Source organism: Microcaecilia unicolor, chromosome 1 (genome assembly GCF_901765095.1).
Source record: "Microcaecilia unicolor chromosome 1, aMicUni1.1, whole genome shotgun sequence".
Lineage (NCBI taxonomy): Eukaryota > Metazoa > Chordata > Amphibia > Gymnophiona > Siphonopidae > Microcaecilia > Microcaecilia unicolor.
In genome coordinates this window covers 212,464,210-212,482,266 of record NC_044031.1, presented here as the reverse complement: position 1 = coordinate 212,482,266, position 18,057 = coordinate 212,464,210, and the positions used below count along the sequence as shown (strand labels likewise).

The 18,057-nt window shown below is 52.0% G+C and overlaps 1 protein-coding gene across 1 annotated transcript in view; it reads left to right on the top strand.

The window, feature by feature from the left end:
• Window positions 1–18,057, top strand: part of NME8 (NME/NM23 family member 8) — a 405,852-nt gene that overhangs the window by 83,530 nt on the left and 304,265 nt on the right. The window contains exon 5 of the mRNA XM_030207906.1: window positions 32–103. Coding sequence (XP_030063766.1) covers window positions 32–103 — 72 coding nt within the window. The remainder of the gene's footprint in view (window positions 1–31; window positions 104–18,057) is intronic.

Below are 18,057 nucleotides of genomic sequence, written 5' to 3'. Positions count from 1 at the left end.
ATTGTAAAAAATATTTTTACTTTTGTTATAGGCAGCAGCAGACAACATTGAATCCTTGCAGATATTTAGAGGAAAGAGTGAACCTGTATTTCTTTTTTGTGCTGTAAGTTCCACATTTCACAAATGCTTCTGTAGACTAGCTTGTTAGATGCATTTCACATCAGGAAATTGTATGCTTGTTGTCGAAGGTCCATATGCCTACAGTATATTTGTATAAAGAGAAGGGGGAAAGGATATGTAAACTGTGTCTCCCTTATACCCCTTCCCTGGCATGCACATTCCCACAGCTTCCCCCAGTACATACCCACCTGCCCTCCATCGTCATTTCCAGCTCCTTTACACACCTCTGTTCCTCTAGCACCCAACATAGATAACAACCACCTCTACTCCTGCCACCCTACACATCCTTCTCTTCTACATCCTCCTCCCACCCTTCTCTTCTATTACAGATGCACACACCCTTCTGTTCTTAGACAGAAACACACTCCTTTATGTACTCATACACATGTCCACCCCCTTAAACTCCCATCCAGCCCGCATAGAAATCTCCTTAACTCCCACAACCTGATACACAGCTCTCACTTCCCTAAACAGTCAAATCACCAATTTCGCTTTCCAAGACACGTGCTTCCCCCACTTATGTCCTCATGACAGAAACACATGTAACCCTTATAATACACCCTTCCCCCCCCCCAAGGATAATACTCATCTATACCCATTCCACTTAACAACCTCATGACATGCCTGCGTACAAACACCCCCAACATCCTTCCCTTCCTTGGGATATATTTTCTTTGTATTTTATCTTTTTCTATAATAATTTATCTCGTTTATTCATTTTTTAATGCATTTTTCAATTTTTGGCCCGAGGGGGTCTCTGAGCCCTTTTTCCTACCTGGGAGTCATCAACCTTTTTTGGGTACGGAATTACTCATGCTTCCTGGGCTATAGAGCTTTTGACCTCGCGTTAGCCGTTTTTCTCTCCATGTCATCAAGGTTGCCGAGTGGCTTTAAGAAGTGTACTCAATTCAATAGTTCTATTTGAGGCAAAGACCCCCCATAATTGGTGTGTTCAATGCCTAGGTCCAGAACACTGAGACATTCCAGTGTGAAAAACGTTTTGTTTTTGCATCGAGCATGGCAGGAAACTCGATGCAAAACTTGTATCGGCATCAACATTGGGTGTACCCATTCAATATCGAGAGGGTGCTACATTAGACTCTATGCCACGATCATATCAGGAATTTATGTCCTCGTCATCGTTGCTGCGTGTATCTAGGGACCTGCAGTGCAAAAAAAAACCTAAGAAGCATCTCTATCGTTCTTTCTCCAGGCACTCGGCCCATACCTCCCCTGCATCGATATCCTCAATGCATGGGATGCATCCGTGCTGCAGTAACTGCTCTTCTTCTCTTCAGGTCATATCACATTGAGAGCCTTCGATATCTTCCAGATCCTCTACACGTGCACAGGCTATTTCTCAGGCTGCATCCACAGCATTTTCTCATACCAGTGCCTATCCTTCATTAGGAAATCCGGGCTATGCTTAGTGAAGAGCTTTCAAGGCTATTTCAGTCAGTCTCTACAGACTTACAGGGTGCATGCGCCAGCCTCAGCCGAGCCCATGGATACATCAGCGAGATAGTTACAGGAGAGGTCCCACACACCAGCTCAGCATCGACCATCAGGGGCAACCCACTCCTGACTGATGCACTGACATCGGGATGGTCTCCACCTCTCTTGACGTTGGGCACTTATAGTAGGCCCCAGGACAGGTCAGCATTGGACCCAGCACTGACGGCACGCTTGGGTTCAGCGGCATCCTCGTTGGCACTGAATGACTGCGATGCAGTGCCTCAGGGGAAGCTCAAGAAGCACAAGCATCGGTTTTCCTTGATGCATCGTGCCAGGAGCACTGGAGCATCAGATGCATTGATAACTGACAAGCACCAAGAGGAGCACTCGCCCTCTGTGGAAGAGGTGTCATTGTACTAGTCTCCATGCACTCAGGTCCTATCTTCCAGTTCGATACTGACACATGCTTCGACTGCCACCCTACTGGTGCCCCTGCCTTTGCTGATGCTCACCATTGAGTGGTTCCAGTCTATGCTCACGGAGGAGCTGGCACAGATACTGCAGACGCAGACTGTTGTGGCACTGAGGGCTTGCACCACAGACGGATCAGCCCCAACTTCTTTCTGAGGAGCTACTGATGCCTGAGTAGAGATCCTCAATGCCGGCACCTTGATGGGTGTTGATATTGATGCACTCGAGACTCCCATTGACAGAAGCTTCCTTGAGGTCGGTAGACAGACTTGAGCCTCGGAGCCCCTCAGGGCATGGACATAGCTCCACAAGTCCAAGTCAGACACAGACTTCAGTAGCTGACTATGACTGTGCAGTCTGTTTGGGACCGCTCCTGGGATCAGTAGGAGGAGCCACAGTATTTCTCAGAAGAGGAATCAGATCTCTCTGCACTTCAAGGGAGATGAAAATCCCCACCTGAGGGACTCTGTTTCACCGCGTTGCTGAGGGAGATGACTGCCACTGTTCCATTAAGTTGGAGATAGATGAAGATCCCATGGCAGAGATGTTGAATTTTCGGGACTACAAGTCACCTCCTAAGGAAGGGGTCACTGTGCCATTGCACCCTATCCTTCAGGATGTTCTGATGAAGAACTAGGAATCTCCCCTTTCAGTGCAGGTCACACCCAAGAAGATGGATGCACAATACTGTATCCAAAAGGCGCTCAGCTTTGAGAGGGCAGAGTTGCTGCACCATTTTATGGTGGTTAAATCCGCTCTCAAACAGACTAGAAATTCCAGGTTTCATACCTCGGCACCCCCTGGTAGAGAGGCTTAGACCTTACACTCATTTGGGAGAGAGATTTTTCAGGCCTTGATGCTTGTTGCCCGCATTCAGTCCTACCAGCTCTACATAAACTTGTACTTGGAGTCTTTGGTAAACTTGTGGATACTCTCCTTCCAGGAGCAGGCCAATAAGCAGATGGAGTGCAGACCATACCTGGCAATGGGCGCTTACGATACTTTTGATGTTGTGTCCAGACTCTCTGGCATAGGTGTGGTAATGCACACACTTTTACTGCTGCATGTTTCTGACCTAGAACCAGCAGTTAAGGAGAAGTTAGCGGACATGCTGTGTTGAGGGTACAGTCTATAATGGGGATAAGTTAGAAGAGGTTGCTGATCGTATAAAGAAGCATACAGACACCATCCACACTTTATCTCGGCACACTCCATCTGCTGCTACTTCCATTAGAAGATTTTCGAGTGGACCTTGGCAGTGAACCTGTTAGTCTCAAAGGCATAGGTTTCTGCCTCCTCACTCTACCCAGTATTTCCAGGCCTCTCAATCCAGGCCTTGTAAACCCCATGCCCATAAGCCCCAACGGGCTCCCCAGTCAAAGCAAGGAATGGGCTTTTGACTGGGTCCAGAGGAGCACACTCCAAGTAACTGTCCTGGACAGCCTATCGGTAGAGGGGAGGTTGACTTTTTATCATCACAAGTGGCTCATTGTAACTTCTGACTGGTGGGTTATATTGCCTTTCGCTCCTTGCTGCGACCGCACCTCGAATATTGTGTTCAATTCTGGTCACTGTATCTCAAAAAAGATATAGTAGATTTAGAAAAGGTGCAGAGAAGGGCGGCAAAAATGATAAAGGGGATGGGACGACTTCCCTTTGAGGAAAGGCTAAAGTGGCTAGGGCTCTTCAGCTTGGAGAAAAGGCGGCTGAGGGGAGATATGATAGAGGTCTATAAAATAATGAGTGGAGTTGAACGGGTAGATGTGAATCATCTGTTTATGCTTTCCAAAAATACTAGGACTAGGGGGCATGCGATGAAGCTACAATGTAGTAAATTTAAAACTAATCTGGGAAAATTTTCTTCACTCAAAGTGTAATTAAACAATTCATTGCCAGAGAATGTGGTAAAGGTGGTTAGCTTAGCGGAGTTTAAAAAAGGTTTGGACGGCTTCTTAAAGGAAAATTCCATAGACCATTATTAAATGGACTTGGGGAAAATCCACTGTTTCTGGGATAAGCAGTATAAAATGTTTTGTACTTTTTTGGGATCTTGCCGGGTATTTGTGACCTGGATTGGCCACTGTTGGAAACAGGATGCTGGGCTTGATGGACCTTTGGTCTGTCACAGTATGGCAATACTTATGTACTTAAAATAGTCTGTCTTGGTTACACTCTGCATTGGCGTCAAAGACCACAAAATTGCTCACCAAGAGCATCTTATATTGGCTCTCAGCAAAGCAGGTAATTGTGAAAGGAATTTCCATCCTTCTGCTGGCCAGTGCAATCGAACCCATGCCACCTGGTGAAGAAGGGAAGAGATTATACTCTAGGTAATTCCTTGTGCCCAATGGGAGAATTCCATCCCGTTCTAGACCTAAGGGCTCTGAATACATTTTTGGTCAGAGAAAAGTTAGATGATTTCCCTGGGCACCCTTCTACTCATGATTCAGGCAAATGATTGGCTATATTCTCTGGAGTTAAAGGATGCCTATATCCGCCTTTCCATACTTCCCAGTCACAAGAAGTATCTATGATTCTGTGTGTGTGGGGGGTGGGGGGACACACCACTACCAGTATCTCGTTCTGCCATTTGGCCTCTCATCAGCTTCTAGAGTGTTCACCAAGTGTTTAGCGGTAGTTGCAGCGTATCTATGCAGACTGGGAGTATATGTGTTTTCCTGCCTGGACGATTGGCTGATCAAGATCACATCTCAGAAAGGAGCGACAGAGTCAGTGTGCTTAACTATTCAGGTGCTGAAGCTACTAGGGTTTGTCTTCAACTACCCCAAGTCCCACCTTCATTCTGTTCACAAATTGGAATACATAGGAGCCCTGCTGAACACAGTGCAGGCTTGGACTTTTCCTCCACAAGTGAGAGTGGGTACCTTGGTGTCAGTTGCCTTGCAGGTCCACAGTAGCAGGCAGGTTTCAGCTTGGCAAATGTTGAGATTGATGGGCCACTTGGCCTTGACTGTGCATGTCACTCCCATGGCACATTTCCGCTTGATTGAAGCCCAGCGGACTCTAGCTTTCCAGTTGTTTCAGGCTATGGGGAATCTAGTGGATGTAATCCAGATTATGCCAGAGTTGGCCCATGACCACCTCTGTGGGACGATTTGATCCTATTTGACTCTGGTACTACCATTCCAAATTCCACTACCTTGAAAGATGTGGACAACAGATGCATCCAGCCAGGGATGGGGCGCTCATGTAGATGGGCTTCACACACAGGGCCTGTGGTCTGCTCAGGAGATTCAATTTCACATCAATGTCCTCAAGTACAGGGCAATGTGCAATGCCCTAAAGGCTTCCAGAAATCAGCTACAGAACCAAATTGTTCTCATACAAACATCCAGGTTGCAGTGTTCTGTGTGAATAAGCAGGGGGGGGTATGGGATCCTACCCCTTGTGTCAGGAGGCTGTGGGGATGTGTCAGTGATCCCTCTATCAAGGAATGGACCTCTGTGTCACATACCTGCATGGGAAAAACAACTACCTGGCGGACAGACTGATCAAGGTGCTGCAACTGCATGAGTGGTCTTAATATGGGCATATCCTGCAAGATGATCTGAGCTTGGGGCACCTCTTCAGTGGATCTTTTTGCCACTCATCTCAACAACAAGGTCTTTCAGTTCTGCTCCAGGTTTGGATCACATGGCAGACTAGAATCAGATGCCTTTCTTCTTCATTGAGGGAAAGGTCCTGCTGTATATGTATCCCCTAATACCCCTCACAGAAAAGACTTTGCTAAAACTCAAGCAAGATCATAGGATCATGATCCTAGTGGCTTCTTATTGGTTGAGGCAGATCTGGTTTCCTTCTCTTCTGGAAGCATCCTCCTAGGATGCATGGAGATGGGGAATATTTTCCGACCCTAATCATGCAGATTGAGGGTTCCCTTCTGCATCTCAGCCTCTAATCCCTGGCTCTCACAGCTTGGATGTTGAGAATGTAGAATTTGAATCCTTGAATGTGTTGGATGGTGTGTCTTGCATCTTGCTGGTTTCCAGAAAAGATTCCACTAGGAGGTGTTATTCTTTCAAGTGAAGGAGTTTTGCCGTCTGATGTGAGGGCAACGCCCTAGATCCCTTCTTGTGTCCTACATTAAAACTGCTTAAATACCTCCTGCACCTCTCTGTGTTAATCTGTTTGTGAGCCCTTGAGCCCAGGCCGATCCTAGGAAGGATCTTGGCTAAGGCCTAGGGTAGACCAAACAGGCGCTATGTACAACCCCAGCCACTAAACCCCGCACACACAGGACAAGCAACTAGCACCACCAGGAAAAGGGAGATAGACCACTCAGGCGGGCCTCACGGCCGAACAAGAACCCACTCGTACAGAGTCCAAGCATGCGGGTCTCACGGCCGAACAGGAATCAAGTCATACACTGGGAAGGGAGAAAGAGCAACAGGGGGGTCCCCAAGGGACTAGAGCACAAGCAACGCACACTATGCAAGCTAGAGACACCAGGGAAAGGGCAACATGCAGAAGCTATTATAGAAATACTCAAGACTGTGCCTCACGGCAGTCAAGGCTAAAGGAAGCCACTCAGAGGAATACTATAGGCTGTACCATACAGCATTCAAAGGTAAGGGGAAGCCACCTATAGGAATACACAAGGCTGTGCCACACAGCGCACAAGGATAAAGGGAGTCCACACACAAGAATGCACAAGGCTGGCCCCACAGCACACAAGGGTAAAGGGAAGCTGCTTATAGGAATAAGCAAGGCTGTGCCACACAGCACACAAGGATAGCAAACAGAGAAAGTTGCCTTAATATACACAGATCAGACAAGGAGCAAAGCTCACCAAAATCAGGAGAGAGACTCAGCAAACAAAGGGAAAAAACAAGTTAAAGGGAAGGCTGCTTCTGGGACACCAAACAGCAGGAAGCAGGGCAAACATGGCAAAGGTAAGGCAAACAAAGGAAAACTTAAAGAAACGAACAGGAGCAAATACAAGGACAGGGAGGCTGCCGACAGAGGCAGGACTACAGAAGGCAAATACTAAATTTAGCACATAAAGGGTTACACTGAGGAAAGGGAAACTAAACAAACCAACTGGAACAATACAAGGGACAAGCTTACCACAGACCACACACTACAGCAGCAAGCAGGGAACAGACTCAGGTGCAAGGGAGTGAAATAATTAAGCGCACGCTGGGAACCCCCAGCAAACACAGAAGCTACAAGCTACGAGGAGCGTAGACAAAGTCCAACAAACACACAGTGTGCAAAAGCAGACTGAGAGAAAGGGGAACAGGCTTCAGCTGACAGGAATCAAATGCTAAAGCATGGCCTGTAGGGAGAGGTAAGCTTAAATAGATCAGGCTTCTGATGTCTGCTGCTTCAGAGGTCAGCTGAACCCCTGACAGGCCAGTCAGAAGTGATTCCCAAGCATTCCCCTGCCTGTCTAGCAGAATCATAACACTCTGTGTCTGGTTTGAAAACCAACTCTGTAAGGGTTCATATCAGTGCAATTGGTGCTTATCATTGTGTAGGGGGTGAGTCCATCTCTGTATAGCTTCTAATGACCTCATATTTTTTAACATTACAAGCTTCCATCTCTGACTGTATAGCTTGAATTGATTCTTGGGCTAATCAACAACTTTTAAATCAACACAGCTAAGACAAAATTATTGTATTTCTGTAATGATATGTCTTTGGGAGGGCTGCTGAGAAACTGAGGTAGGCCTCCCCCCCCCCCCCCCCCCCCCAGGATCGCTGCTGCTGCCGCCAACCCAGCCGCAATTCCACATACCTTGGCTGGCAGGGGACCCCAGGCCTCGCCAGCAGAAGATGCTTTCCTCCAGCGCTGTTATTCACTTCGCCGCATTGCATGCCATGCTCCTGTGACTGCTTTTCCCCTCATGTCATGCATGCTCAATTTCATCAAAACCAAGCATATGTGACGTGAGGGGAAAAGCAGCCAGAGGGCAGGCAGTGCTGCAGAGTGAAGAACTTTACTGGAAGAAGGCTTCTTTTGCTGGCAGGGCCTGGGGATCTCTGCCAGCCAAAACAGAGTCCCTGAAGCCCTTTGTCTGCTCCTCCCAAGCCTCTAAGGGGGATCTGTTGCTGGAGGTTTTTTTTCTCTGCTCCTGTCGGGACGTGATCACCCATGTTCTGTCAGGTGCGGGAGAGAGAGACCCTGGCTCTGGGCCCCCCTTGGAGGCCCGGTCCAGGGGATTCTCCGAGGACAAGCAGGCTGCTTGTTCTCACTGATGGGTGACGTCCACGGCAGCCCCTCCAATCGGAATCTTCACTAGCAAAGTCCTTTGCTAGCCCTCGCGCGCCTATGCGCACCGCGCATGCGCGGCCGTCTTCCCGCCCGAAACCGGCTTGAGCCGGCCAGTCTTCTTTCGTCCGCACTCGGTACGGTCGTGTTTTCGCCGTGTCGAGCCCCGGAAAGTCGACCTCGCGCGTCCTTTTTTCGACGTGTTTTTTTCTTCGGAAAATCCTTTAAAACTGTTCGGGAAGTGCTCCGGAAGCCCCCTCGGGTTTCGTTTTACCCCTTCCCGTATTTTCAGATTTTGCCCCGGTAAGTTTTCTTTCGTCGTCGGGGTAGGCCTCTTTTCGGCCTCGGTCGAGATTTTTCTCCCTCAAAGTTTTGGTGCTCATTTTCGCCATTTTGGCTTTTCATTTCGCCGGCGTGATTTTTCCGCCCATGACATCGAAGCCTTCCAGCGGCTTCAAGAAGTGCACCCAGTGCGCCCGGGTAATCTCGCTCACTGACAGGCACGCGTCGTGTCTTCAGTGTCTGGGGGCCGAGCACCGCCCTCAGGCCTGTAGTCTGTGTTCCCTCTTGCAAAAGCGGACTCAGGTAGCGAGATTGGCCCAGTGGAACGTTTTGTTCTCGGGCTCTTCGGCACCGGGGGTATCGAGTGCATCGACGTCTTCAGCGTCCAGAGCTTCATCCTCGGCGGCCAGTGCATCGAGTGCATCGAGGCATTGGCCCTCTGCATCGGCGCCGAGACATCGGATAGCTGCATCGACGTCGGTGGTACCGGGACCTCGTCTGCTAATGTCGTCGGACGGTGGTGCATCATCTGGAGTGCAGGTGAGGGCTGTCCATTCCCCTGCTGGTGGCGGTGAGCCTTCGGGTGGGTCTCCCCCTACCCTGAGGGCTCCTGCGGTACAGCCCCCCCCGAGACCGACCTCCTTCGGCCTCGGCCCCGAGGAAGCGACGGCTGGATTCTACGTCCTCCTCGTCGGTACCGGGAAGCTCCGGTGACATGCTTCGTTCCAAGAAGTCGAAGAAGCATCGTCACCGGTCCCCTTCCCGTGTCGGTACCGAGAGCTCTGGGTCGCCGAGGGAGTCGGCACCCAGTAGGCATCGGCACCGAGAGGACCGCTCACCCTCTGTTCAGGAGGTGTCGATGCGCTCCACTCTGGACAGCCCGGAACAGCCTACACGCCCGGAACAGGTTCTGACGTCGACGCCTGCATCGACTTCCATGCCTTTCTATGCAGCCGCTCTGAACGAGAGCCTCCGGGCCGTTCTCCCAGAGATCCTGGGGGAGCTGTTGCGCCCTACCCCTCCGGTACCGGCGGTGCTTGCGCCACCGGTACCGTCGAGCGTGGCGCCGGCTGGCCCATCGCCCGAGGTGAGGTCTCCGGCATCGGTGCCGCGTGCGGTGTCGGCTGCTATCGCCTCCCAGGAAGGCTCCCCGACTACGTCGGCGGAGGGAGCTTCGCCGATGCTGGCGAGGGAGTCTACCTCTCGACGCCCCCATCGTGGACGTGGCTCCACGGAGTCGAGTCGGGCACGGTTGCAGACACAGGTCCGTGAACTTGTGTCTGACACCGAGGGTGAGGCCTCGTGGGAAGAGGAAGAAGACCCCAGATATTTCTCTGACGAGGAGTCTGAGGGTCTTCCTTCCGATCCCACTCCCTCTCCTGAAAGACAGCTTTCTCCTCCTGAGAGTCTGTCTTTCGCTTCCTTTGTGCGGGAGATGTCTACGGCCATCCCCTTCCCGGTGGTTGTGGAGGACGAGCCCAGGGCTGAAATGTTTGAGCTCCTGGATTATCCTTCTCCACCTAAGGAAGCGTCCACTGTTCCCTTGCACCATGTCCTAAAAAAGACATTGCTTGCGAACTGGACAAAACCTCTAACTAATCCCCACATTCCCAAGAAGATCGAGTCCCAGTACCGGATCCATGGGGACCCAGAGCTGATGCGCACCCAGTTGCCTCATGACTCTGGAGTTGTGGATTTGGCCCTAAAGAAGGCTAAGAGTTCTAGGGAGCATGCTTCGGCGCCCCCGGGCAAAGACTCTAGAACCTTAGACTCCTTTGGGAGGAAGGCCTACCATTCTTCTATGCTCGTGGCCAAAATCCAGTCTTACCAGCTCTACACGAGCATACACATGCGGAACAATGTGCGGCAGTTGGCGGGCTTGGTTGATGCGCTCCCTCCTGAGCAAGCCAAGCCATTTCAGGAGGTGGTCAGGCAGCTAAAGGCGTGCAGAAAATTCCTGGCCAGAGGGGTGTATGACACCTTTGATGTTGCGTCCAGGGCCGCTGCTCAAGGTGTGGTGATGCGCAGGCTCTCATGGCTGCGTGCCTCCGACCTGGAGAATAGACTCCAGCAGCGGATTGCGGACTCGCCTTGCCGTGCGGACAATATTTCTGGAGAGAAGGTCGAACAGGTGGTAGAGCATCTCCACCAGCGGGATACCACATTCGACAAGTTCTCCCGCCGGCAGCCTTCAGCATCTACCTCTACAGGTAGAAGATTTTTCGGGGGAAGGAAGACTGGTCCCTACTCTTCTGGCAAGCGTAGGTACAATCCTCCTTCTCGACAGCCTGTGGCCCAGGCTAAGCCCCAGCGCGCTCGCTCTCGTCAGCAGCGTGCGACTCAGCAAGGCCCCTCGGCTCCCCAGCAAAAGCAAGGGACGGGCTTTTGACTGGCTCCAGCAGAGCATAGCCGCCATCCAAGTGTCAGTGCCGGGCGACCTGCCAGTCGGGGGGAGGTTGAAAGCTTTTCACCAAAGGTGGCCTCTCATAACCTCCGATCAGTGGGTTCTGCAAATAGTCCGGCAAGGATACACCCTCAATTTGGCCTCCAAACCTCCAAATTGTCCACCGGGAGCTCAGTCTTACAGCTTCCAGCACAAGCAGGTACTTGCAGAGGAACTCTCCGCCCTTCTCAGCGCCAATGCGGTCGAGCCCGTGCCATCCGGGCAAGAGGGGCTGGGATTCTATTCCAGGTACTTCCTTGTGGAAAAGAAAACAGGGGGGATGCGTCCCATCCTAGACCTAAGGGCCCTGAACAAATATCTCGTAAAAGAAAAGTTCAGGATGCTTTCCCTGGGCACCCTCCTTCGCATGATTCAGGAAAACGATTGGCTATGCTCTCTGGACTTGAAGGATGCCTGTACACACATCCCGATACTGCCAGCTCACAGACAGTATCTGCGATTTCAGCTGGGCACACGTCACTTCCAGTACTGTGTGCTACCCTTTGGGCTCGCCTCTGCGTCCAGGGTGTTCACAAAGTGCTTGGCTGTAGTAGCAGCGGCACTTCGCAGGCTGGGGGTGCACGTGTTCCCATATCTCGACGATTGGCTGGTGAAGAACACATCCGAGGCAGGAGCCCTGCAGTCCATGCAGATGACTATTCGCCTCCTGGAGCTACTGGGGTTTGTGATAAATTACCCAAAGTCCCATCTCCTCCCAGTGCAGAAACTCGAGTTCATAGGAGCTCTGCTGGATTCTCAGACAGCTCGCGCCTACCTCCCAGAGGCGAGGGCCAGCAACTTGTTGTCCCTCGTCTCGCGGGTACGAGCGTCACAGCAGATCACAGCTCGGCAGATGTTGAGATTGCTGGGCCACATGGCCTCCACAGTTCATGTGACTCCCATGGCCTGCCTTCACATGAGATCTTCTCAATGGACCCTAGCTTCCCAGTGGTTTCAGGCTGCTGGGGATCTAGAAGACGTGATCCACCTGTCCACGAGTTTTCTCAAATCCCTGTATTGGTGGACGATTTGGTCCAATTTGACTCTGGGACGTCCTTTCCAAATTCCTCAGCCACAAAAAGTGCTGACAATGGATGCGTCTCTCCTGGGCTGGGGAGCTCATGTCGATGGGCTCCACACCCAAGGAAGCTGGTCCCTCCAGGAACGCGATCTGCAGATCAATCTTCTGGAGTTACGAGCGATCTGGAACGCTCTGAAGGCTTTCAGAGATCGGCTGTCCCACCAAATTATCCAAATTCAGACAGACAACCAGGTTGCCATGTATTACATCAACAAGCAGGGGGGCACCGGATCTCGCCCCCTGTGTCAGGAAGCCGTCAGCATGTGGCTCTGGGCTCGCCGTCACGGCATGGTGCTCCAAGCCACATACCTGGCAGGCGTGAACAACAGTCTGGCCGACAGGTTGAGCAGGATTATGCAACCTCACGAGTGGTCGCTCAATTCCCGTGTAGTGCGACAGATCTTCCAGGTGTGGGGCACCCCCTTGGTGGATCTCTTCGCATCTCGAGCCAACCACAAAGTCCCTCAGTTCTGTTCCAGGCTTCAGGCCCACGGCAGACTGGCATCGGATGCCTTCCTCCTGGACTGGGGGGAGGGTCTGCTGTATACTTATCCTCCCATTCCTCTGGTGGGGAAAACTTTGTTGAAACTCAAGCAAGACCGAGGCACCATGATTCTGATTGCTCCTTTTTGGCCGCGTCAGATCTGGTTGTCCTCCGAAGAACCGTGGAGATTGGAGTGTTTTCCGACCCTCATCACACAGGACGAAGGGGCGCTTCTGCATCCCAGCCTCCGGTCCCTGGCTCTCACTGCCTGGATGTTGAGAGCGTAGACTTTGCCTCTTTGGGTCTGTCAGAGGGTCTCTCCCGTATCTTGCTTGCTTCCAGGAAAGATTCCACTAAGAGGAGTTACTTCTTTCTGTGGAGGAGGTTTGCCGTCTGGTGTGACAGCAAGGCCCTAGATCCTCGCTCTTGTCCTACACAGACCCTGCTTGAATACCTTCTGCACTTGTCTGAGTCGGGTCTTAAGACCAACTCTGTAAGGGTTCACCTTAGTGCAATCAGTGCATACCATTACCGTGTGGAAGGTAAGCCGATCTCGGGACAGCCTTTAGTTGTTCGCTTCATGAGAGGTTTGCTTTTGTCAAAGCCCCCTGTCAAGCCTCCTACAGTGTCATGGGATCTCAATGTCGTTCTCACCCAGCTGATGAAACCTCCTTTTGAGCCACTGAATTCCTGCCATCTGAAGTACTTGACCTGGAAGGTCATTTTCTTGGTGGCAGTTACTTCAGCTCGTAGAGTCAGTGAGCTTCAGGCCCTGGTAGCCCAGGCCCCTTACACCAAATTTCATCACAACAGAGTAGTCCTCCGCACTCACCCTAAGTTCCTGCCAAAGGTTGTGTCGGAGTTCCATCTGAACCAGTCAATTGTCTTGCCAACATTCTTTCCCCGTCCTCATTCCTGCCCTGCTGAACGTCAGCTGCACACATTGGACTGCAAGAGAGCATTGGCCTTCTATCTGGAGCGGACACAGCCCAACAGACAGTCCGCCCAATTGTTTGTTTCTTTTGATCCCAATAGGAGGGGAGTGGCTGTGGGGAAACGCACCATATCCAATTGGCTAGCAGATTGCATTTCCTTCACTTACGCCCAGGCGGGGCTGGCTCTTGAGGGTCATGTCACGGCTCATAATGTTAGAGCCATGGCTGCGTCGGTAGCCCACTTGAAGTCAGCCTCCATTGAAGAAATTTGCAAAGCAAGTACCTGCTTGTGTACCTTTGGTGAAAAGCTTTCAACCTCCCCCCGACTGGCAGGTCGCCCGGCACTGACACTTGGATGGCGGCTATGCTCTGCTGGAGCCAGTCAAAAGCCCGTCCCTTGCTTTTGCTGGGGAGCCGAGGGGCCTTGCTGAGTCGCACGCTGCGACAAGAGCGAGCGCGCTGGGGCTTAGCCTGGGCCACAGGCTGTCGAGAAGGAGGATTGTACCTACGCTTGCCAGAAGAGTAGGGACCAGTCTTCCTTCCCCCGAAAAATCTTCTACCTGTAGAGGTAGATGCTGAAGGCTGCCGGCGGGAGAACTTGTCGAATGCGGTATCCCGCTGGTGGAGATGCTCTACCACCTGTTCGACCTTCTCTCCAAAAATATTGTCCGCACGGCAAGGCGAGTCCGCAATCCGCTGCTGGAGTCTATTCTCCAGGTCGGAGGCACGCAGCCATGAGAGCCTGCGCATCACCACACCTTGAGCAGCGGCCCTGGACGCAACATCAAAGGTGTCATACACCCCTCTGGCCAGGAATTTTCTGCACGCCTTTAGCTGCCTGACCACCTCCTGAAATGGCTTGGCTTGCTCAGGAGGGAGCGCATCAACCAAGCCCGCCAACTGCCGCACATTGTTCCGCATGTGTATGCTCGTGTAGAGCTGGTAAGACTGGATTTTGGCCACGAGCATAGAAGAATGGTAGGCCTTCCTCCCAAAGGAGTCTAAGGTTCTAGAGTCTTTGCCCGGGGGCGCCGAAGCATGCTCCCTAGAACTCTTAGCCTTCTTTAGGGCCAAATCCACAACTCCAGAGTCATGAGGCAACTGGGTGCGCATCAGCTCTGGGTCCCCATGGATCCGGTACTGGGACTCGATCTTCTTGGGAATGTGGGGATTAGTTAGAGGTTTTGTCCAGTTCGCAAGCAATGTCTTTTTTAGGACATGGTGCAAGGGAACAGTGGACGCTTCCTTAGTTGGAGAAGGATAGTCCAGGAGCTCAAACATTTCAGCCCTGGGCTCGTCCTCCACAACCACCGGGAAGGGGATGGCCGTAGACATCTCCCGGACAAAGGAAGCGAAAGACAGACTCTCAGGAGGAGGAAGCTGTCTTTCAGGAGAGGGAGTGGGATTGGAAGGAAGACCCTCAGACTCCTCGTCAGAGAAATATCTGGGGTCTTCTTCCTCTTCCCACGAGGCCTCACCCTCGGTGTCAGACACAAGTTCACGGACCTGTGTCTGCAACCGTGCCCGACTCGATTCCGTGGAGCCACGTCTACGATGGGGGCGTCGAGAGGTAGACTCCCTCGCCCGCATCGGCGAAGCTCCCTCCGCCGACGTAGTCGGGGAGCCTTCCTGGGAGGCGACAGCAGCCGGCACCGCATGCGGCGCCGACGCCGGAGACCTCACCTCGGGCAATGGGCCAATCTCGCTACCTGAGTCCGATGGGGTGACCCCTTCTCTCATTGGCCCCAAATATCTTCATTTAGATGTAACAATCTTTCTACCCTCCCCTTTCACCCCCTTTCAGGTGATGAACAAACTGCAGCCCAGACATCATTCTGACCAAATGTGCCAAGCAAGCCTCTGCTTTATTATCATATTTAAAAAAACTTATGTCTCTCATAAAACAGGGTGTTTTGAGCCATTTGATGGAGAAAGCTCATTTAGGGCCTTTTGAGTATTTAAAAAGAGTTCCCTTATATGCTTGCCTGCCATAGGATCCTGGTTAACAGAAATATTTCCTGATTTTTAAATTTTATTTTATGCCTAACATGAGAAATAGTGTTTCCTCTCAGCATTTGCTTTTGTGGTTTCCGAGAATAATAATGGGGTGTTCACATGCTGCTGATTATGTTGCACCACAACAGAAGAAAAAGACACCAAATGTTAGTCAGAGACTTGCAGAGGTGTTTCTAATTTTTCCAACTGCTGTTGTTTGAATCTCTTGCCGCCCTCCACCACGCGCTGACAGCCATTAATTTCTCTCTTGGAGGGGCGGTTTCCTGCGTCTGAAGACAAGGGTTATTCCACTAGACCCACCTTTGCCAGTGCCTTTTTGGCCTCTTCCAACATTTTCACCCGGTAAGTGGTACCACTGACAACAAACTGCAGGCCAGATGGAAACTGTATTCCATATCATCATGCCGATCAATCCATAGACTGGTGGGTTGTGTCCATCTACCAGCAGGTGGAGATAGAGAGCAATCCTTTTGCCTCCCTATATGTGGTCATGTGCTGCCGGAAACTACTCAGTATGTTCTCTATCTCAGCAGGTGGTGGTCACACACAGCAGCAGCTCTGGCTAGGTTGCCAAGCCTAATTCTTAGGTTTTGTTGAGTACCTGGGGTTGAGGGCTCTTCATGAGCAAGTGCAAACCTGGTGGTGCCAGGTCCCTCCTTTTCTTCCCCATCCCGCTGGCTCCGTAAAAAAAAAAAAAATTTGAACGTCCTTTAAGGGTGTTTATTTTTCAACGTTTATTTCAACGCTTATATCAGTGTTTATTGCAGCTGCTCACTGGGACACCAGTTCGTTACAGCTCGGAGCGAGAAGCAGGTAATTTTACCTTTTTATAGTGGGCAGGGGGTTCCCCGGACCGCGCGTGTGTGTCTAGCGGGGATGCGGGGATTTCAAAGCCTGACTCGCCTTTGTTTGGGCGTCAGTTTGGAGTCCGGTCAGTGTACCGGTTCTTCCTCCGGTGCGACGGTTTTTCCCCGCCATAAGCGCCCATCCCCCGCTGCTCGCCCTCCCCATTTTGGCCGGCCACTCTGCTCGGACGGCTTCTTCTTGGGCCGCCCTCGAGGTGGGAGACGTTAATGCTATGGTCGGGCGATGGCAAGAAAGCGGCGAAAGTTAAGCGCCGTTCTTTCCGCGCGGCTCCTTCTCGGAGTTTCGCGTCGGATGCCATTTTGGATGTGCAGCATGTTTCTCCCCCCCCCCCCCCCCCCGCTCTTGCGAGCGCCGGTTGAGGGTACGTCTAGGGCCTTGGCCCAGGCGGCAGAAGTGCACAGTCTAGGGGGTTCTCCCCTGAGTTCATTTTGCTGCTGCATCAGGCTTTTCTTATGCTAAACGCTGCCCGGCTCCCCCCTCTGATCAAGGGGTTGAGGCCTCCGGAAGCAAACGCCCTCGGGTGGACTTCCAGGCCCTAGAGGACTCTGTCTCCTCTGATGTAGATGAGGGCAGTGTATCTGAGTTCTCCCAACGGTCCTTTGGGGATTCCTTGGAGGAGACGGATTCCCGCTTGGATGGAGCGGATGATCCCTCTGCGGCATGGATTTTTCACTCAGAGGATTTGCCCAACCTGTAAGTGCAGGCCATGAGCATTTGAAGATTTCCTCTCCGGAGGACGTCTCTCCCTTAGCCTCTGTTGGCTCTGCCATTATGCTGGGGACGAAGCGCCCGCCTAGAACCTTCCACGTGCATGAAGCCATTCACACCTTGATTTCGGCTCATTGGGTTTTCCCAGAAGCGAGCCTTAAAGTGGCTAGGGCTTTGTCCCGCCTCTATCCTCTGCCTGAAGATGAATGGGAGGCCTTTCTTGGGCCTACCGTGGATTCTTTAATCACTGCGGTGACTATGAAAACGGCGTTGCCGGTGGAAGGTGGCACGGCCCTAAAGGACGCCCAAGACAGGAGATTGGAGGCGGCTTTATAGTCGTCCTTCGAAGCGGCTGCTTTAAGTTTGCAGGCCTCAGTTTGCGGCTCCTATGTGGCCAGGGCGTGCCTGACGCTGGTGCAGCGGGCTTTCCCCTCGGATCCTTCCTTGAGGGCTGATTGGCCAGCCCTGGAATCGGGCTTGGCCTACTTGGCAGACTTGCTGTATGATGTCTTGAGAGCCTCAGCTAAAGGTATGGCTCAGACAGTCTCTGCGCGGCGGTGGCTTTGGCTGAAGCATTGGTCTGCTGACTACGCCTCTAAGTCTCGCCTGGCTAAGTTGCCTTTTAAAGGCAAGCTGCTCTTTGGGGTCGAGCTGGACAAGATTGTGACCGATCTCGGCACGTCTAAGGGCAAGAGGTTACCGGAGGTCAGGGCTCGGGCCAGGGGTGCCCGCCCCGGTTCCTCCAAAGGACGGTTTCCGGAAGCCCGTCAGTATCGCCCGGGCAAGCCGGGCTCCTCTGCCCCCTTTTCCTTCATAAGGAACTTCTCCCCCAAGCAGCATTCCTTTCGCAGAGACCGCCGTCCCGGAGGTGGCTCCTCCGGTCCTCCCCCAGGGTTTCGTACCCAATGACGGGGCGCTGGTCTATGGCCCAGAGCAGATTAGGGGACGCCTATCCTCGTT